This window comes from Eutrema salsugineum, unplaced genomic scaffold (assembly GCF_000478725.1).
Source record: "Eutrema salsugineum unplaced genomic scaffold, Eutsalg1_0 scaffold_1, whole genome shotgun sequence".
Lineage (NCBI taxonomy): Eukaryota > Viridiplantae > Streptophyta > Magnoliopsida > Brassicales > Brassicaceae > Eutrema > Eutrema salsugineum.
In genome coordinates, this window is record NW_006256909.1 from 17,900,069 (window position 1) to 17,922,236 (window position 22,168).

At 35.1% G+C, this 22,168-nt stretch overlaps 2 protein-coding genes across 2 annotated transcripts; one reads left to right on the forward strand and one right to left on the reverse strand.

Annotated features, from left to right (window-relative positions):
• The first annotated feature begins 3,086 nt into the window (after window positions 1-3,086).
• On the forward strand, window positions 3,087-4,081 carry LOC112082108. The gene is made up of 2 exons (XM_024149206.1): window positions 3,087-3,253; window positions 3,328-4,081. The coding sequence occupies exons 1-2, from the start codon at window positions 3,087-3,089 to the stop codon at window positions 4,079-4,081; spliced, it is 921 nt and encodes a 306-aa protein (XP_024004974.1).
• A 751-nt stretch (window positions 4,082-4,832) lies between these two features.
• Window positions 4,833-11,268, reverse strand: LOC18030306 ((Z)-gamma-bisabolene synthase 1). Its single transcript, XM_024149207.1, is given in 8 exon segments — window positions 4,833-5,129; window positions 5,437-5,490; window positions 6,633-6,771; window positions 9,709-9,930; window positions 10,020-10,215; window positions 10,218-10,397; window positions 10,707-10,983; window positions 11,164-11,268. Coding segments are annotated over 8 exon segments (1,470 nt in total).
• Window positions 11,269-22,168: the final 10,900 nt, after the last annotated feature.

Genomic DNA, 22,168 nt, shown 5'->3' on the forward strand with positions numbered 1-22,168 from the left:
TAAGTTTAGTTATTAGGTCATTTAATTCCCGTATTTTCTTTTAAGATTTCGTTTTTACATTTTAAACACACTACCAAACCCCCACAAAACCGTTTTGGTTCTAGACTTCCTTACTTTATACTTATTTCAAAGGCTTTTTGCAGGAAAAGATCCTCCTTCCCTGTGGATTCGATCCCTAAGTACTACAATTGATCAGCTGTGCACTTGCGGCTATTGATTTCATTTAGGGTAAAACTTGACAACCCTCACGACACACCACATCACATATACGGTCTAGGTTTCCTAAAACATGTATTTATAGTTCTCAAGTCATTTCTGGATGTCATATAGGGTTTCTTCAAATGAGTGAATCGATTTGGGCTTGGAAATAGGCTGCTTGGTCGGGCAGTGTATTCTTCGCGGTCAGAGGGTATGCGACCAGTGGAAAATGCTTCCTGGCCGTGGTCAGCAATGCTGGCCTGCTGGTTGACAAGGCATCTTTCTCATCACGTAACTTTCTATTGAATCATTGGATTTTCCTAGTGTCAAGTGTGCTGAAAAGCTGACTGCTCCATATTTAAGGTATCCAAATTTGAGCTGAATCAGACGGTGAGAAAGTCTTCATTTGAGGGTGAATTTCTGACGGTTTGACTCTGAGCTGAAAATCTAGCCTTTTATCTATTTTGCTAAGCTTTTTTCTAAGTTTCCTGAAAAGAGTTTTGAAACTACAAATACTAGAAAACCATAATAAAAACACTCAAAAGAAATAAAAATCATTGAGAAAGCACTTAAAAGTGATCCATAAAAGTGGTCAAAATACGGTGTTATCACCTGTACCATGGAATTATCTTTGTCGGGAGCACAAACATAAGCGACAAAGAAGATGTGCAGAAAAGGCATTTAAGTACCTCGCACTTGACCCGGCGGAAGATCTAGGGATCTGACTCGTTCAAACCAACACAACCTAATATACGAGCCCAGGTCTGATAATCAAATAAATACAACCTCCGAGACTCTGTTTCACCTCTTTCTCGGGGAATACTCAAGTCTTATAGTTCAAGTATTCTGTCTAATCTTCCGATTCACAACCACTCAACTTGGTCCAGATAATCCACGGTTCAATAATTTTTCAGGACCTAGTCATCATAACTCTTTTTCTCAAATGTTTTCCGGTTCTTTCTCATTTCTTGCTAACAACTTTGTGGTCTTTTTGATTTGTTTCTGACCTGAGTGTCGGAAAGTCTCCAAAAAACACACCCTCATTGTGTTTTCTGACCTCTGATCTTGCTTGCTTCCTGGTGCAGGAGATTAGCCTCCAAGTAGATGAAAAAACTTTGAAACAGATTCTATGTGAATAGTATAATATTTGTTGTTCGGAAGTTGTTGAGATATAAAAGAAGTTGTTGGGAGAAATATTTTGACTGTAGAGATGCGGTGCTTGCACTGCTGTTGGAAGAGGAGATGTGGTATTGGCAATACTGCTAAAAACAAAATACTATACTATGAGTTCTATGTAAATAATATAGTATTTGGTGTGGGGGGGGGGAGGGGGTTCTCGGGAGATAAAAAGAGTAAAACTATAGGAGAAATCGATTGGCTGTAGGGATACAGTATTCATACTGCTGGTGGAAGGGGAAATGTGGTGTCTGCACTGCTACTGGAAGTGGAGAGAAATGGAGTAAAAGAGGAGATAAAAAAGTAGAAAAAGAAAAAGAAGAAGAAAAGAGAGTAAAAGTGTATATGTGCAATATATTTTAACCATACTCTCAATATGGTCATCCTATTTATTTCCATAACAAATATGCTTTTTTGATGCGAATTCCTTAGAATGTTTTCACATGCTTTAGTTATGATTAGCCATGGTGAATGAAAATGGTAAAACATACCCGATTTAGTATTGGTTTCGCCCATGATCTCCATTTATCAAAAAAAAAAAGAAATTCTGATATATACTGAATGCTGCAATTGAATGCATCAAGCAATAGCGGACCTTGAATGATCCCACTGAGAATCATCAACGAGAAGAATCTGAGGCATTTGATCGATGGGGAAAAATGCATCTTTGGAGAAAATTTTTAGCTCAAAAAGTAAAACTTCACTGGCTGAACATCGGTGACAGAAACAACAAAATCTTCCACAGAATGGTGAAAACCAGAGAAACTCGGAATGGAATTCAAGACTTGAGCATGATGGTGAAGTGATCATGGGGAGAAATGAAATCAAAGAAGTGGCCGCAAACAATCAGAATTTCTAAACTTTGTTCCCGAGGATCTTGAGGACACAAGTGTTGCCGATTTAAGAGAGTTACTTGGGTTTTAATGCTCTTCAGAAGATCGGATGAATCTGTTAAAACCGGTGACATCTGAGGAAGTAAAGGGAGTTCTGTTCACAATGGCATCCAATAACTCGCTTGGGCCTGATGGATACACGGTTGAATGTTTCAAGGAGAGTTTGTAGGTAACAGGGAATGATTTTTGGTCGGTATTCAATCATTTTTCATCAAAGGATTTTTACCAAAAGGAGTCAATTCCACGATTCTTGCTCATATTCTGAAGAAAGTAGGGGCAAAGAAAATGAAGGCATTCAGACCTATTTCATGCTTCAATCTCCTGTATAATTTCATTTCAAAGTTTCTTGCAAATAGACTGAAAAAAAGCCTTCCGAAATTTGTTGCTTCAAATCAATCGGCATTCGTACAGAATTGGTATCAGGTAATCATAAGAGCACAATCTCTCCCAGATACGCTTTGAAGATTGATATCTCAAAGGCATTTGATTCGGTTCAGTGGAGTTTCTTGCTAAACACTTTAGAAGCTCTGAATTAGCCAATAGAGTTTATTCACTGGATCAAGCTCTGCATATCAACAACTTCTTTTTCGGGTCAAGTCAATGGAGAATTATCTGGATACTTTGGGAGTTCACGGGGGTTGAGGCAAAGGTGTTCTCTGTCACCGTATCTGTTTGTGGTCTATATGAATGTGTTGTCTAAAATGCTCGATAAGGCTGCCATAAACCAGAGATTTGGATTAATTTCATCTGAAGTGTTCAAACATCAGCCTAACACATCTTTGTTTTGCTGATGATCTTATGGTTTTTTCTGATGGAACAATGAGATCGTTTGAAGGCATTGTTGGAGTTTTTGATGATTTCTGGAGAATGTCAGGTTTGAGGATTAGTGTGGAGAAGTCAACAATCTATCTAGCTGGTTTTTCAGACTCGAGCAGAGAGAGTATATCCCAGCGGTTTGCTTTTGAGTTTGGAACATTACTGGTGAGGTATCTTGGTCTACCTCTGTTAACAAAAAAAAGATAAGAGCACTTGACTATGAACCACTCATCAATATAATCAGGGGCAGAGTTAGCTCCTGGACAGATTTTGCACTGTCATTTGTGGGAAGATTACAGCTCCTCTCATCGGTTATTGCAAGCATCACAAATTTCTGGTTTTCAGCTTTTCAACTACCATCTTGCTGTGTTGCAGAAATAGAACGTATCTGCTCTACTTTCTTGTGGTCTGGGCCTGACCTAAACCGTCGAAAGACAAAGATTGCTTGGATGGATGTATGTAAACCTTGGGACGAGGGAGTCCTAGGTTTAAAAAGCATTTGGGAAGAAGATGATGTTTGCATATTAAAGTTGGTGTGGAGACTCATCACAGCAAACTCCCTTTGGGTTTGTTGGACAAAGGGTAATCTAATGCGTCCCGTGTCAAGGACAACTCCTGATCCTACAAACAATTCTCTAGGGTCTTGGATGTGGAAGCAAGTTTTACGATCACGCCTGCAAGCTGCAAAGTTCCTAAAAGTGGAGATTATGAATGGCCGATCAACTCTCTTCTGGCATGACAACTGGTCCCCTATGGGAAAGCTTCTCAGTTTTATTGGGGCTCGAGGGCTTGTGGATATGGGAATAAGGAAAGAATCAAGGGTGGAGGAGGTTTTCCTTTCGCATAGACGTCGCAGACATCGTATTGCGACTCTGAACGCTGTAGAAGAAGCAATTGATAATGCCAAGATACAATACAGAGCAAATGCAGAGGATAGTTTCTTTTGGCGAACAAAGGAGGCAACATATAACCCTGATTTTGATACAAAAGCCACTTGAGAACAGTTGAGAACCAAAGCTCCAAAGATCACCTGGTCAAAAGGTATTTGGTTCTCGCACAACAGTCTGAAATATGGTTTTATGGCTTGGCTTGCGGCGCATGATTGTCTCTCAACAGGGGACCGAGTGAAAATGTGGAGTCCCAATGTTTCCACAGTGTGTGCTTTATACCAGGACCCCTATGAAACAGGGTCCCATCTATTCTTCTCCTGCTCCTTTTCGTCAACGGGGGAAAATCTAGCGAAGGGCATTCTCAAACAAGATTACTCGACTGATTGGTCAGCAATGGTTAGCCTCATCTCTTGACCTTTCAGGGATCGGCTACAGACTTTCATATTACGGTATCTTTTCCAAATGACCATCCATGTTCTTTGAAGAGAGAGAGAAACGATCGACGGCATGGTTCGATACCATCTAATGCAGCTCACTTGATCAAGTTTATAGACAAGGGTATTAAGAATCGGTTCAGCTCAATCCAGTTACTTGGCGATACTAAATACGAGGAAGGACTTCAGGTCTGGGTAGCTTTGGGACCTTAGTTGGAAGCGGCAGTGATTTTTTTTAACCTGTATGAAAATTACTACCATCGCTTGTATTTATGAAGTAGAAAACGATGTTTAATTCAGGTTTGAATAAATTTAACATTCATCCAAAAAAAAATATTTTTATATATTTTTATTTTCTCAACGCCTTAAGGCGATATCATAAACATTTTCATCGTCTCAACCCATGATGTTGTAATTTAACGTCTTTAAAGACAAATTGGACCTACGAGCAAGGTGACTATATACTCCTTGAGTTTACCTTCGCTAAAATTGTCTATATCATCAGACTTGTTGTAGAGGACATGCAATAAGCGTCCAAAGTTAAGGGCTTGCTTGAGAACCCGAAATGGCACACTGGTTGTCTTCAATAGCACCTCATTTACGGTCTTATTAGTCTCTGCAATCATCTTTTGACATTCTAGCATAGCCTCTTCTTTGGTAACTACAAATTCCTTCATATAATAGTTGATCGCATTTGCAGCAAACCCATTACTCATGTCCTTCTGCAAAATAGCATGAGTTAGAAGATCACAACCCCTCAATCTCTTAAGAAGATAAATCACAACTCCTCAATCTTTCAAAATATATAGTTTTTCTAGAAAGAACCGTGGGAATTTTCGGCCCATAATCTCCCTCAATATAAAGTCAGCCTTTGGATATTCTAAAAGAATAATTCTCCATTCCAAAAAGGGTTTGAACCCGGGCAAACCAACTCCCTTGTAGTACCCCTAGGACATCACCCATTTGGTAAAATATGTAATTTATTTCTAAGGGAATCTTCCTTTATGTAAATAGATAGTTTTGCTGTACCTCGAAGTCAGTAACATCGTCCATTAGACGACCCTTTGCATCGATCAAGGTTCGCTCTCACGAGAATCTTAAGCTGCTTACTCGCGCTCTCACGAGAATATCGTTACAAGCTATTTGTATATACACTAGAGATTAACTCGCGCTTTAGCGCAGGAAACATTTTTTTTACCTTCAATTAAGTTAAATAATTTTGCAAAAACAGTCATTTTGTAAAACATTTAGTAAAACATTTATTGTTATAAAGTTTACAATAATATATTGCATATTTTGTGAAGTTCTTAAAAATAAGTTGATACATAAAAAAAATCATTTTTATTTTTTTGGTTTGAATTATAAAAAATAAGTTAATCTGTATATAAAGTTATTTTATAAACGGGTAAAGCAAAATACAGTTTATTAACCGTTGGCATTAGACTAATATATTATTCAGGCTAATACACCAAATATTATAATATTATAATCATCAACTCTAATTTGCAATACTTAGTAACTGAGTTTTATAATCTGTCCACAAACTATCAAAAATCAATTTTATCTTCTTTAATTATATATGAAAATAAGATAATATTATTTACACTTCGGTTTAATATATAGTAAATTAAAATACAACAAACTATATTAATTTTAAAAAACTATAATATTTCGTAGATTGAATATACCACCTTTTTAAAAAACTAATATTTTAAATTGCGTTATTTTTTTGGTGAATATTAAAATAGAATCTTAATCGATTTTGGTAAAAATAACTAAAATTTTTTTTAGTAACAATAACTAAAAAAAGATTTTGTATCAACTAAATATAGAGAATTATAGTAAAAGAATATTTTACCACTTTTTTAATATCATAACTTTTAATCTTGAATTTTATAGTATTTAGTTGTGAAACTTTTTATTTTCAAATTTATAATATCATTTGAAACAAAAAAATATATAAAAACTACTATAATTTTGAATTCAAAAATTAAATAAATAAATATACTTTATTAAATGAGAAACAAAGATTTTTCATATTTTTCTCAATAGATTTGAAAAACAATTATATATTTTCTTATTTTAATTATTCTTTGTTATTTGTAATAGCATATTATGTAATATTTTACAAAGTAAAGATTATATTTTAAAATGTCTACTTAAATAATAATATAGAGATGTTATGATCAATATTGTTACTCAAAAAAATTTTTTTTTTCAATTACCTCTTCTAACATCTCTTTCAAGTGGTAGGGTTTTCCTTCAGACCTCACTCCTCTTTCAATATCGTCGAAAACATCCAATGCGAGTTGGAAGACTATTCGGGATATATCTTCTAGTGTATCAACGTCATCAGGACTCCACCTACACACATTTATATTTGATAGACCATTTAGTTGTTTTCTTTTTTTTTGAAAATAATGTAAAATTTATTCATCTAAAAAAAAATACATTTTTACAATACATGCCTCAGATGCTGATTTTTAGATAGTTCAGAATAAGGATTTGCAGAACAGATTAATTTGGAGGTCTTGAAGCAAACCAAAAACTTAAGCCTTGTGTGAAACGATTATCTCCACTACGGATGATAGAGGATAATCGATTTCTCACGGTCTTGTCAATGAATTTGATGAGCATCTGCGCCGAAAAAGGCTGATCTCCGTGTCTCCGTTTGTTTCGTTCTCGCCAAACGGTGTGGATGGTGATTTGAAACAGGTATCGCATGACAAAGCTTGTAAATCGATCCCGTTGAGGTTGGGAGATGAGCTGAAGAAGATCATTCCAATCTGTTGTATAGGAGGCGTTGAACACACCTTGAGCAAGGTTCGACCATATTTCCGCAGAGAACCGGCAAGCAAAAAATAGATGATCTCGAGATTCCAGTGGATCTTGGCAGAAGATACACGAGGTGGGAGGATTCTGTTACCAGTAGATAGACGGTCCAGAACAGTTAGCCACGTCATGAAGGAGTATTTTGGTGTCGAGTTAGAGAACCAGACGCCACTCCACCACTGCTGAACCGGATGTAGAGCTCGTATTTGGTTCCGAGTTGCCTTTGATGAGAATCTCTCTTTGAAATCATCATCCTTAAACCGCCACAGGTGAATATCAGCCTCAGTCGATCTTATTTGAGCTCGGGTAGAGTCAATAAGATCCTCAACTGCATTCAAAAGTGGGTTACGGTGTCTCCTCCGCCTGTGGTTAGCAGCAACCGCGGCGACAGCGTCATGAGCAGAAATTCCAAGATCTATGAATCCTCTTGATCCAATCTTGTCCAGCAAATAACCCGAATCACTCCAGCAGTCAAACCAGAACGAAGTACCTTCTCCACTGATGATCCGAATCTTGTGAAACTGCTTAGCTTTATCTCTGTATTTGAGGATTTTCCTTCAAATCCAAGAGCCCAACTGAGAAGTAGTTTTTACTGCCCAAAAGGAGCCACGCCTGATGAGATACCTGGTAATCCAAGAGACCCATAAAGAGGAGCTAGCAGAGAGAATACGCCATATGAGTTTCATAATACAGACTGTGTTAGCCTCTTTCAGCGGTTTAATGCCAAGGCCTCCTTCCTTCTTGGGCCTGCAGACATCATCCCAAGCGACTTTCGCTTTGCGAGACGACATTTCTGGGCCCAACCACAAATATGCAGAACAGATACGGTTGATTTCGTCAATACAGCCTTTCGGAAGACAAAAAGCAGAGATCCAAAAATTCGCCAGACTCCAAATAACAGAGGTGATTAATTGAAGTCGTCCTGCGAAAGAAAGGTAACGCGATGTCTAGGACCTGATTTTTGATCTAATACACTCCAGAAGAGGGCTGTAGTCTGCTGATGTCATCTTCCTCGTCATCAGAGGTAAGCCGAGATATCGGACTGGGAGCTGGTCAACTGCAAATCGGAACATCGATTCAATCTCAGCTCTGTTTTGCTCTGTGATCCCAGCGAGATAAGCCGTGGATTTCTCGAGGCTGATTTTGAGCCCCGAAATCTTCCCAAAATCATCGAAAACCGAAATGATGCCTTCCATAGACCTGATCTTCCCATCCGTGAAAACCATCAGGTCGTCTGCAAAACATAAGTGAGTAAGAAGGATGCCTTTACACTGAGGATGATACCCAAATTTCCTTTCTACAGCACCTCTGTCTAGCATTCGGGAGAGGACATTGATACAAATGACGAAAAGGTACGGAGAGAGTGCGCAACCCTGTCTTAAGCCCCTTTCGCTACGGAAAAAACTAGCCAGCTCTCCATTGATCTGAACCGAGAACGACGCCGTAGAGATGCATAGATGTATCCAGTGGACAAAAACAGGGGGAAAATCTAGAGCTAGCATCGTATTAACCAGGAAAGACCATTGAACCGAGTCAAATGCTTTAGCTATGTCAATTTTCAGAGCACTACGAGAAGAGACTGATGGCTTGTGATAATCCTTAACTAGCTCCGAAGCCAGCAACAAATTCTCTATCATAAGTCTATTTTGGACAAAGACCGACTGGTTCGGCGCAACAAATTTCGGAACAATTTTCAGAGCATTTAGTTGTTTTCATCAAAACAAATCTCACAAAACATCTTTCAAAAACGCATTGTTCACATATTTATGTTGTTGTCCTCATATTTCTTTTTTTTTTTTTTCATATGTTGCACTTGGTCAAATGAAAAATCGACAATAGCAAAATCTTACAGAGATAGATATATCTTCACATGAAACTCTTTTTAGTAAAATTGCATGTATATAGTTTTAGTACTCCTAAAGTTTTGCCAATATAATACTCCTAGGTAATTTTATTTTGGTTACTTAAGCATATATTTTTAACTTCGTCTAGCAATCATATAGATTCAAAGTTGAATAACTCTCTAAAAGGTGGAATTCATGCCTTTATATATTTCAAGAAAATAAATATTTCATGCATTGACTGACACTTGGTCATGAACATCGAAAGATGTACGGAAACTAAATCACCAAAATTGTTCCATTTTCTTTCCCTCCTCATCATCTTTACATCATCTTACAATTGATTTCGAACTTAATTATGGATGGTTAGCTTCTATTGTTCAAAACATTAAGATTACGGGTTAATCTATAAATTTTATTGGATTCAGTTTACAGTATTTAATTACTTTGAGCTATTTATAAAATATCAGTTTCTTGATTTTTGACTCAATATAACATTAGCAAACATAAAAGGTTAAACAAGAATTAAAGAAACAATAAATTATCAATGAAATGCACAATATATAAATTCACAAAGCATCAACAAAAAAGTTTGAAAATACTTGAATTAGAAAGTAAGTGTATGTACCTTTCCACACAATCGACGAGCCTTGTAATCTCATGAATAGAGAAATAATCATCGCAAGCGTCATCTAAAATGGTAAGGAGATAGTTGAATTTAGCGGCAATAACCCTCCCAGTTGAATATTGAGGCTCGAAATACATCATCAATCCTGCTAGCCACGCCTCCACAATCTGCTCTCTAAATTGAGCTGGCATCTTAGATGTAACGTCTGACTCCATCCACCATCTTCAAATAATATAAAGTACCCAAAAAAATTCAATATTCGAATTATGAAAGTTCATGCAAAATCGACAATGAATAGACTGTTTTCCTACTTGATAAAAGTTTTCAGTTCTTTGATGTAATGCATCTGCAGTAACTTAAAACTGAGCTTGGCTAATTTGAGTATCATCTTGTCATGATCTTCTTCTTTTTCGTAGAACAAAATGTATTCCCTTGCAACTACCGCTTCCATATTCCAACGCTGAGGTAAGTATAGCGTGTTTCTTATAAGCCTTGAGATTGAAGCGGGCATGTCCCACCTGCCAATAATGACTCCAAGTGGCTGGACGTAAACCTCAACGCTTCGTCAAACATATCATCTGTCTTTGTTCCTAAGTGAGCTGCTTCATACAAGCCTAGTATACCTTTAGTATCTGCCATAAGAGATTCCTCAAACTTCCCATCATCCTTTGTAAATCTCTTGAATACATCTACTTATATTCAGACAAGGAATAGATATTTATGCATTACTATTTAAGAAGAGATGCGAGAGACTACATAGGAAAAATCAATTTCAGATTAACATGATAGCATTTTGTTACCAACTTGAAATTTATCGCCAGTTGTGATACTCTACAAGTACTTCATGACAGATAAAAATCCTAACAGCATTTTATCGAAATATTTTTCATGACTAAAAGATGCTGTAAATTTTGTGCTTATGTTCCATAGATTTAACATTTGTAAGTTAATTGCATAAACATGAATAAAGAAAGCATAGAAATAATAAATTGTCTTACTTGATGACATATAGTGTCCGTATGTTCTAAGAACGCGGAACATAATGGAGATTGTACTCAAGTCCTTTTCATCACCAGTTATATCATCTATCCTTTGAAACACATGTTTTAGGATATCTCTGATCTCATTCTCAAAATGAAATGCGAGACCAAGGCTTAGAAGCAGTTGGATCAAAAGTACCTTCTCTTTCAATGTCTCATCGTCACCTTGGGAGGATAGGAGCTCCCTAACTTCAGGTTTAAGTATATCCATCTCTCTTGTAATAACATCTAGTTCCTATTAGTTTAGACAAAATGAAAGTTCTTTTTCATGTACAGTTTTACTTGAATTATTTTATTTTTGCCGGCAAAGTTATATTTAGAGTTATATATATACTTTAACAAGAAAAAAATCATGATCTTTTTCAGGGCATTTCTTTACGTATGTGAATATACATAGTTCGTATGAATTTCTCACCGAATCATTGATAGGAAGAGAGAGGAAGTAATCAGTCCATTGAGAGTGAGATAACTTTGTGAACGCAAGACTTTCATGACCGAACGCTGGTTGTTGAGCTTCCATAGCGGTTGAGAGAATGAAAAAATATAAGAGGGAGAGATATAGAAGGCTAGAACCGGTGTTGGAAAACTAATATAAATAGTGATGAAACAATGTTTTTAGTTAGGGTGTATTGTCAAATAGACACTTTTAAAAACTTAAATATGAGAAATGGGTAGTTTACTATTCAACATTTTGATAAATGAGAAATTATTTTAATGACTAGAATCCTTGGCCGAGACCCGTACATCTTCTAGGTCTAGGATGAAATAATTTTCTATATTTGTTTTTTGAACAAGTAATTTTCTATATTTGTTAGGGAAAGTTTTCATAATACATCAAACAACAATTTATTACCATTCCAATACACCAGATTTATGTGACTAAAACAATACGTACACTTTTTGTATAATGCCCCAACCATCCCTAGTAGTGAGTCTAACCTCTCCTCTCTCGACCCGTAGGTCTACCCCTATCCGACGGCTGGTGTATTGTTTGGGAGTCTCATAAAGCTTATTTATTGACCTTGCAACTATCATGTAATCTTTTTCCGTGATTTGTTTTCACTCACACAGTACCACGAATCACTTTACGGTAGGTCATCCAACATAAGATTAACTCTAAATTTTTCTCAAGACCAATACCTAAAAATATAAATGCACTTTGATAACATAAGTACTTATAAGCCTCTCCGCATATACCAGAAATGTTACAGTCACCCCAATTCCTAGAGTGTAACGCCCTTGTTGTGTACTAAGATCGTCACCCTTGACGATATGAGTCCACATGATTCCACACATGTTTTGGGTTCAGCTCTGATACTACTTATAACGTATCGACCGCCTCTATCAGTGAGCCAAACGCCCGCTCTCTCAATCCGTGAGCCCCCTGACTGATGGCCGGTGTGTTGTCCGGGAAGCTTATAAGACTTGTTTACTGATCCTGCAATCACCACTTGATCTTTCTCCGTGCTTTGTCTTCATTCACATGGTACTGTTAATCACTTCTCGGTCGGTCATCCATTCTGAGATTTTTCCAGCTCAAACATGTTTAATTTTAGAATTCTCTCAAGATCAGTGCCCGAAAATATATATTCACTTTGGTGACGTAATAACCAAATGAATTCTTATAAGCCTCTCCACACATACCAAAAATCAAAAATCAGGATGTTACATTTTGTTTTGTGTAAAAAAACAATACACCAAGTAGTTGTTTTCCCCATTTTAAGCCAACGCATCTTAATTGTATACTTGATGGACGTTAACATCACTGCAGACGGTGTTTGATTTCCTTTTAAAAATTAACCTTGCTTAAAAGTTAGCTTTATTTAAAAACGATTTTGAACTTTTGAGCACTTGTGAAAGTTAACCAATGGTTTAGAGGCTAAACAAATAATAAACAGTGTAAAATGTCATCGACAGTGCGCTTAATGTTTATTAGTAGGTTGTGGTAAAATGGATTGACGGTTAATAATAATTGATGGATTAAAATAGAAAAAAAAATAGTTGGTATATTGTTCTGGAATTTTTCTTACTTTTGGTGTTTTAAAATGATAATAAAATACAGTTTGTTTATAATTATGAATTTTTTATATTTGTTATTATAATAATGTAGGTTGTAGATTAAATTTTAATTAGTTTTTCTTCATTTCTCCTTGCAACAAAACTCTTAGCCTTAATCTAAATTTAGATTTTTAATATCTATTTTTTTTTTTGCCTAGTTTGTAAATCTTTTAAATGTAACTCTAAAATTTTAAAAATACTCCCTTTATACAAATTAATATGACATTTTAGTTTTGTTAGATGGAAAACAAATTAATTGGCCACTATACCAAGTTCTGTCAAAAGTTCAAAACAAAAGATTTGTAAAAGTGGTTCTCTGGTTTGAAAATCCTTACGTAATAATTATACTTTGACCCAAAACGTATTAGTGCCCTTTTTCATTAAATATTAGTACTACTCTACACATTTTTCTGTCATTCAATGTTTTGTAGGATAATACAAAGTTGCCATTTCAGCTTCTATATAACACCGTTTAATTTATAAAGTCGATGAGACATCCAATGTTTTTGATAAAAACATGCATTATTATTAAAATACAAAATTGAATGGTGGGAATTATGTTTGGTTCGGTGGAGTCTTTAAAAAATATAAACGGAGTTTTTGAAAATATAAACAGAGACTTTTAAAAATAAGATTTAATTGGGTCAAAAAACCAAAATGTGGATCGAAAGTGATAAACTAATGGATATCTTTATTTCACCTTCTAAAATAGAGAAATTCTAATACATATCTCTATTTTTTCCTTTAAAAATAATATTTTAAATATATTTTTTTTTGTTATTTGTTCTTAACATTTTTTATTTATAAAATTCATAAATTAACCCCATTTATTCTAAATTTTATAAAAGTTTTCACAAAATTTTAGTTACAAACATAAATATTTGCTAGAGAAATTTCAAATTTAATAAAAATATATGTTTCTCATTTTTTTCTTCCAAACTTTAATCAAAGTTAATATATTTATATTCAATTAGTTTTTCATAATTTTTGCATTAATAAAAATATTTAAAATTTAAATGACTATTTTACAAATAAAATAAAATCTTTTTATATTTGGAGGAAAAACTAGCAATCTCTATTTTAGAGGTGAAAATAGAGATTGGTTAAAGTAAATTTTTCTTTAAATTATATTTTTACCTCTAAAATAGGATTGGGTTGGAAAATCTTTAACAAATAATTTTTTTTTATTATTGTCGTTACTGTGAGTAAAGATAAATTAACCTTTCGGCTTCTTTTTCTTTACTTTCTTCTGGTTTTCATACAACGAAATCAAACAAAATGACAAAAAATGATCTCATTCAAAAACAGAGATGAATCTCACAAAACTTTAAACACAAAACATCTTCTCTTACCTGATGGCTATCTAATGAGACCCATATACTTATGGTTTCGGTGAAGATGACGACACCAATGTCCACCACCATTATTGTTATTGTAAAAAGTTAAATATTTTAATGTGTTATAATTTATTGTTTTATGTATACACACTATGATTATATCTAATTTATTTTAATCTCAATATAAAACATGTTAGATTGATAACAATAGTCTTGTAACATGTTAAAATCCTGTTAAAGTTATGGTTTCGATGATTGTAACATTTCAGTTGTGGGCTCGATTTCAGTGTAGTTTCAGTGAAATTTAATATGAATTGTGATCATCTGGCCAAACCCAGTGAAAATTTATTCAAACCTATGATATATATTACATTAGAGTTTTAATTTACATAATTTTATAATGTATTAACATTTACCATGTATAAACATATATGTTTCCAACCCAATCCTATTTTGAGGAGGATCCTTCTGAAGATTATGATAAGGGCTAGAAAAAGTTTTCAAAATAATTATTATAGGAATAGAACTTAGCATTCTTTATTCATTTATTGGTTGTTTATTTTATTTACTAAGTTCTTAGGAATTAGATTTGGTGTTATTGGTGTTCTTTTTTTTTTGTTCAAAATTAGTGTTCTTTATTTTTAAAACGTTATTGTAGATCCACTCCTCTTTTATATTTAATAATAAAGTGTTTGGCTTTTATTCAAAATATTTTCGGCATGTCTTGCATTTTTTAAAAACTCTCTACCTCCTACACATTTCTGTCTATTGTACCACTCTACGTTTTTTAAACCTTAGACCTTCAGCACAATGGCTAGCCCAGCTTCTCAATTCTTGATAATCAATTTATTTCCGGTGATCAAGAACTCTTCTTCTGTACCTTCATGTCATGAGTTTTCATTTCATGTCCCAGCTCTTCCTCTTCCTAGGATTCAGGGACAAATCATCTGCAAGGAGGGGAGAGTTGAGAGATCTCAACCCTTTTTTTTTTAATAAACCAAATTCTACCCTGAACTGATTCAAACCAGAACTCACCTATATAACCCTTCTCTTCTAATTATTTCTCAGAAAATAACCTAGTGTCCCTCTCTCTTTTCCTCTCCTCCTCTCCGCGACACCATCCTTTCCTTTCTTATTTTTTCGTCGCCGCAAAGCTTCTTCTCCTTCTCTTTCTCTCTCCTCGTGTCTCTGCTGCTCCCTTTTCCCTCTCTTCCTCCTCTCTCGCCGCCGCATCTCTTCATCCTCCTCCTCTGCGCTGCCGGGAGCTCTCCTCGCCTCACCGAGCAGCCGCAAAGTCTCCACCGCTGCCTCGCTGCCTTCTCGCTGCTGCTCATCTGCCTTGAAGGTTCTGTTTGCTGCCAAGATGAGCCACACACCACCGCTGCCAAACGTTTCCTCGGAATATGAGCTGTACTGACTGCCTTGCCGTTTCCCTGCTCCTCCTCCTCCGCAAGAGCAAAGGTGGGCTTATTGCATCTCACTCTCCTTCATATATGTGATTTATTGATATGTTACTTTATCCTTAAACCGAAGCTGTAGGATTGTTAATAGGTTGTGTTGATATGAATTATATGAGTTGTTGACGGTGTTGATGAGTTAGGTTGTTAGAGAATTGATTGAATATTGGTGATTGATGTTATGACGTACTTATTTTAGAACTATAAGTTGCATTTTTCATGTTTGAGAGTCTCGAACCTAGATGAATGTTTATTTGATAGGGATAAACCGGCATTGCTTGAATTTGTATCGAGTTAGGTACTTGTTACAGGAAATCTCCGTGGTGAGGGCTTTTCTGTTGGAGCATTGGATGGTGCCTATAGGGGCCAACAGTAACCATCACTTGGGAGGATATTGGCGAACCCTGTAGATATCTGTGTTATCAAAAATGGTGGCAGGTCGACTTGCATGTTTTAGTTATAGGCGGGTCGGGTGTCACGGGTGGCAGGTCGATTTGTCTGTCCTTGGAGAATATTTGGATTTGGTTGTTATCCTCTGTAGAGCATTTTGCTCTTGTGTGAAATTTTTTTGTTAATGTTAAATGGTGGATGACGATTGAGGATCATAACTGTTATCAATGAGACTGATGATTGAATTGGAAATGGAGTTAATTAAGAAAAATGAATTAAAAGTGATTGTTTTTTTAATTAAAATAGAAAATTAATAAAGTAATAGTATATATATTATTTTTCTTGAGCATGTTTCAGGTGTAAACTTTTGTATCTTATTTCATATTATGTCTGGAAGTGATAACGGGTTTCCCTAAGACTCGTCCTTACTGAGTAATCCCAATTACTCACCCCTTCTCCTTCCTTTTATCTTTTCAGGTTAGCTAGGCTTGTTTCTTCTAATGTTGTTGTTGTTACATTGAAATTTTTGTTCTTGGCAGACCTATTACTCACCAATGGACTAAACCTGGCGTTTTTTAACAGTTGACTAAGGTCAAGATAGATTTTGACCCATATATTAAAGTTCAGATCGTAAATTTGAATTTTTATATAGTACAGATAGCAATTGGCACCGTCTTTTAGTTTGGATTTTTTTTGGCACATCAAATTTAGTTTGGGTTGGTTTTGGCCCTTTTTCCGATGGCCGACCTAGTATGTTTGATTCCTCAGTTTTGTCGAGGAACCGGGATAGGGTGTTACAGTTTTCACATAGCAGTGATCAACTTGTAGAACAACTAAATACAATAGATGGGCCTAGCTAACCAAGCTGAACTGTTGCTCACAAATTCAGATGGAGAATTGGTGCCTTCAAACTGACCCAAACCAACACATCTCGGACCACACCGAGCTGGAGTAAAGAAGCCCGGGCCCGACCCAAATTGACCCACCTTGGGCCGAGCTGGAATGAGAATGGGCCAAGCCTGTGGAAGAGCAGCACATCATGGGCTGAGCCGAGGGTTCATGGGCTGAGGCAAGAGCTTTACTGGCAGAGGTGAAGTCTTCTAAGCCCAACGTAATAAACCAAGCCCCAGGGACCCAAGTCACCATTTATCGTAGGAAATGATTCAACTCGGCGGATGCATAGAGATACAAAGAAATTTTCCAAAAATATCTCTTGAGATCCTCGCCTATACGGTTTACTAAACTTGTATAAATAGGAGATGAAATTATTTAGAGAAAGTAGACTTTTAGAGCTAGCATAATACTTAACAATTACTAAAACACTTCTTATGTATAGAGAACTTTTCTAAACAGCAATATATAAAAATCATTGAATCTTTAGTTCTCGCTTTTTATTTTTAAAAAATTTGATTTTCTCTAAATTTCAACTTCAAATTTTCTCTAAAGTGCTCATGTTTTCAACTTTGAAGGTTTAATATGCGATTTTCCCAAATATAAACGGAGTCTTTTAATAATTAAACGTAAAACTGATATATTTGTTTGTAATGTTTGGTTGAGCTGTATGCCTCCCCTTCCATTTTCACATAATGTTCGAATATAATAATGTTTATGTTTGTTATGGATGGAGTTTATATTCAGTGGTTAAGAAGATAGAAAATCGTAGGTACAAATTTATAAATTTTAATTTATCATAATAAATTCATTAAAACAGTTTATAAGTCCGATCGGAGTTATGAAATTTATATAAATATTATTATGCGCTTAAACTCTAGCACTCCTTGCTAATCTATCCGGTTTAAAAGTTCCGATCAGAGTTATGAAATTTATATAAATATTTTCATATTTTTTGGTGTTTAAAAATGATTATAAAATTTAGTTTTTTATAATTATGAATTTTTTTATTTGTTATTATAATAAATGTAGGTTGTCGATTAATTTTTAATTAGTTTTTCTTCATTTCTCCTTTCAAGAAAACTCTTAGACTTAATCTAAATTTAGTTATATATATTATTTTTTTTGCATAGTTTGTAAATCTTTTAAATGTAATTTTAAAATTTAATAAATATTCCCTACATACAAATTAATATGACATTTTAGTCTTGTTAGATGGAAAACAAAATTAATTGGTCACTATACCAAGTTATGTCAAAAGTTCAAAACAAATGTAGCTCATTGTAAAAGTGGTTCTCTCATTTGCAAATCCTTAGTTAATAATAATACTTTGACCCAAAACGTATTTGTACCCTTTTTCATTAAATACTAGTACTACTCTACACATTTTTCTGTCATTCAATGTTTTGTAGGATAATACAAAATTGTCACTTCAGCATCTATGTAACTTCGTTTAATTTATAAAGTTGATGAGACATACAATGTCTTTTGATTAAAACATGCATTATTATATAAAAAAACAAAGTTGAATGGTGGGAGTTATGTTTGGTTCTGCGGAGTCTTTAAAAAAATATAAGCGGAGTTTTTAAAAAATATAAGCGGAGTCTTTGAAAAATATAAACAGAGGCTTTTAAAAATAAGACTTAATTGAGTCAAAAACAAAAAAGTGGGTAAAAATTGATAAACTTATGGATATATCTATTTTAAAATAAAGAAATTTTAAAATCGATGTGTATTTATCTCTAATGCATACCTCTATTTTTTCTTCTAAAAAAAATATTCTAAGTATATTTTTGTTATTTGTTCTTAACACTTTTGATTTATAAAATTCATAAATTAAGCTCACTTATTCTACATTTTATAACAGTTTCCACAAATTTTAATTATAAACATAAATATTTGCTAGAGAAGTTTCAAATTTTATAAAATTATATGTTTCTAATTTTTTTCCAAACTTTAATCAAAGTTAATATATTTATATTCAATTAATTTTTCTTAATTATTGTAATAGTCTTGTAACATGTTAAAATCCCGCAAAAATGCTATGGTTTCCAAAATTGAAACATTTCAGTGTGGGCTCAATTTCAGTTGTAGTTCCAGTGAAATTTAATAAGAATTGTGACCATCTGGCCAAACCCGAGTGAAAATTTGTTAAAACCTATGATATATATTACATTTGAGTTTTAATTTACATGATTTCATAATGTATTAGCATTTATTGTACCATGTATAAACATATATGTTTCCTTCTAACAATATTTATAACGCGATAACTCAGTTATTACCTAGTAACTCAATTGTTAAGTTGCTACATTGAAGCCATTTTAACTTCTTCAGGCTTGATGCACTTGCAGCCGTCCGGTACAGTTCAAGAAGCACAACCGTAACGCCATATTCCTCCTGGTTTTGTAGTATAGTGAATTACATGTGCGTTTAGCATACAAAAATGCCAAAACAATAAGATAGTACAACTGAATAATCATATGAAATGCTTACTTTATTAACATTGAAGTTATCTAGCAAACATATTTGTTATCCGTAAGTTTAGCTTATCATTTACAGGTGTTCAAAATCCATCATTACCAACAGAATCCCAAAAATAAAAGAACGAGTTGAGGAAAGCAAACATTTCGGAAAAAAAGAAAGATAAAAGAGTAAATAAACAAAACCTAGAAAAGAGAAAAGAGTAGAGAGAAGAGGAAGCACCATGAAATTTTCTAGATAAGGAAAATCTGAGCACTTGATTGGAAGAAAAAAGACGATTCCTCTTATATGATTCTCGTTTCACCTTGTTTCACCGACAATTATAGATGTGGATTTGAAATGTTTGTGTAAATCATAAATAGCTTGGTAAGAGGATACATGACTCAAACCAGAATACTCATCACAAGCAACTCATGTGGTGCGGGCTTTCTTGTTGGGGCATTGGGTGGTGCCTATAGGGGCTAACAGTAGCCATCACTTGGAAGGGTATCGGCAAACCCTGTAGATATCTGTGTGATAAAAAATGGAGACAGGTAGACTTACGAGCTTTAATTGTAGACGGGTCGGGTGTCACGGGTGGCAGACCGATTCTTCTGTCCTTCGGGAAGATATGGATTCGGGTGTCATTCTCTGTTTGTTAATGTTAAATGGTGGATGAGGATTGAGAATCGTAGCTGTTATAAATCAGATTGATGATTGATTTGGAAATAGAGTTGATTGCAAAAGATGAATTAAAAGTGATTGTTTGTTTAATTAAAATAGTTAATTAATAGTAATATATATTATTTTTCTTGAGCTTGAGGTTTAAACTTTTGTATTTTATATTATATTATGTTTGGAAGTGATAAACAGATCTCCCTAAGAGTCGTCCTCACTGAATAATCTCAATTTTTCACTCCTCCTCTTCCCTTTGATCTTTTCAGGTTAGCTTGGATTGTTTCTTTCATCTAATGTTGTTGTTGTTACACAGGCGTTTTTATTCCTAGTAGACCTGTTGTTCACCAATAGACTAAACTTGGTGTTTAACTGAATGTGGTTAGATGGCTGACCTAACATCCCGATTTCTCGGTTTTCTTGAAAAACCCATGATAGCGGTGTTACAAGTTGGTATCCGAGCTCAGGGAGATTTCTCTCATAGGAGGTCGCACCCTCGGTTTTGACAGTTTTTTTTTTTTTTAAATTGGGTGTTTTCAAACCGGTAACAACATATTATACAACGATTTAATAGAAGTTTCTTCTTGTTTGTTTTCTTTACTTGATTATTCTTCTTGTATCTTTCAGCCAGAGGTTCTTCTACACGAAGCTGACAGCCCGTAAGAGGATTCAACCCGTTGCCAGTGTGGATTAGAGAAAAAGAAGGAGGCAAGAGATTCATATGATGAACTCCAAGCGCAGGGGCCTGATGTGATCCAGATGAGCCATTTCTGGAAGTCCTATTCAGCTCCAAGCTGCAAGATGCCTGCCTTCAGTCCGCCTCTAGTGTACCACTACTCCACCAGGAAACAGGCTCTCTCTCCTCCGCTGGTGCATGGAGCATGGAAGGTGTTTCCAGGGCAAGAATACGGCAACGCCCTAATAACACCGTATTTTGACCACTTTTATGTATCGTTTTGAAATATTTTTTCTATGTTTTTAATTTATTTCAAGTGTTTTTATTATGTTTTTCTAGTATTTTTAGTTCCAAGACTCTTTTCTGGAAACCTAGGGAAAAGCTTAACAAAATTGATAGAAGACAAGATTTTCAGTTAAGAGTCAAACCGTTAGAAGTTCACCCTGGAATGAAAACCTTTTCATCGTCTGATCCAGCTCGAATTTAAAGACCTCAGAGATGGAACACTCAGATTTCTAGCACACTTTACAGCTTGGCAATCCAACAGTTCAATCAAAAGTTACGCAAAGAGCAAGATGTCCCGTAAACCAGCCGGCAAGCATTTCCACCCGCGGCGAACAGCCCTTTCACCACGGTCAGAGGCTATACAACCGCGGGCAAGCATCCATTCACCGCGGCCACGTCCTTTCCAACCGCGGCCAGCCATCTCCGATTTAGAAGACCCAAGTCATTTTCTCAGCCTCAATTCCGGAACCCTATAGACTATGGAGCATTGGAAACTATAAATACTTATCATTTAAGTCATTTTTAGAAGGAGAGAATAAGAGGGACGAAATACTTTAGAGAGATACAATTTTAAGCTTTGTTTTAGGTTTAGCGAGAGAGATCTATCTGTTGAACCCTTTTTACATTTCTGTTATTTTCGATTTCTGTTCTACTTTTTAATACTATGTTTTTGCTTTCGTTCATCATGTCTGAGTAGTTTTACTGTTGGGTTTGAGGGATTTTCGATGAAGGTTATATATGTTCGATGAGGATTCCATTAGCTATTGAAGCCAAATCCTAGAACTTTATCTTCTAAACTTATTTATAATGCATGGGAGTAGCGTCATGAACTACAATCTGATCTAGATTTTGGGTGTTGCGAAAGTTTTCATTCGAGGCCATATCTATTTCGAGAAAAACAGATCGACCATAGGAGTGGAAACCTACCTATGGGAGAGCTGTGAATATTGATGAGTCTCAAGCCTATCGCATCTTTTCTCTTCCAGGGCCAGAGTGGAAACCTACTGGTCAGGGTTGAGAGAGATACTTGGTTATGATCACGACAGTGGCGTATTCATACGTTCGTGACTCGAGTTTTAAAATTTTAGCTAGGATCTTATTAAATTTACTCTTTAGCAATGTTTTGAATCGTTCATCCCCCGGAGAAAATTTTCATGAAAACCCAGCGCCTTTTTCCTATAGATTTAC

What these genes read in the sequence shown, in the direction of transcription:
- LOC112082108 (XM_024149206.1), top strand. Translation starts at nt 3,087, where the DNA reads ATGAGATCGTTTGAAGGCATTGTTGGAGTTTTTGATGATTTCTGGAGA. An exon ending in TTTGGAACATTACTGGTGAG is followed by an intron (nt 3,254 to 3,327) that starts GTATCTTGGTCT and finishes CAATATAATCAG; the next exon opens with GGGCAGAGTTAGCTCCTGGA.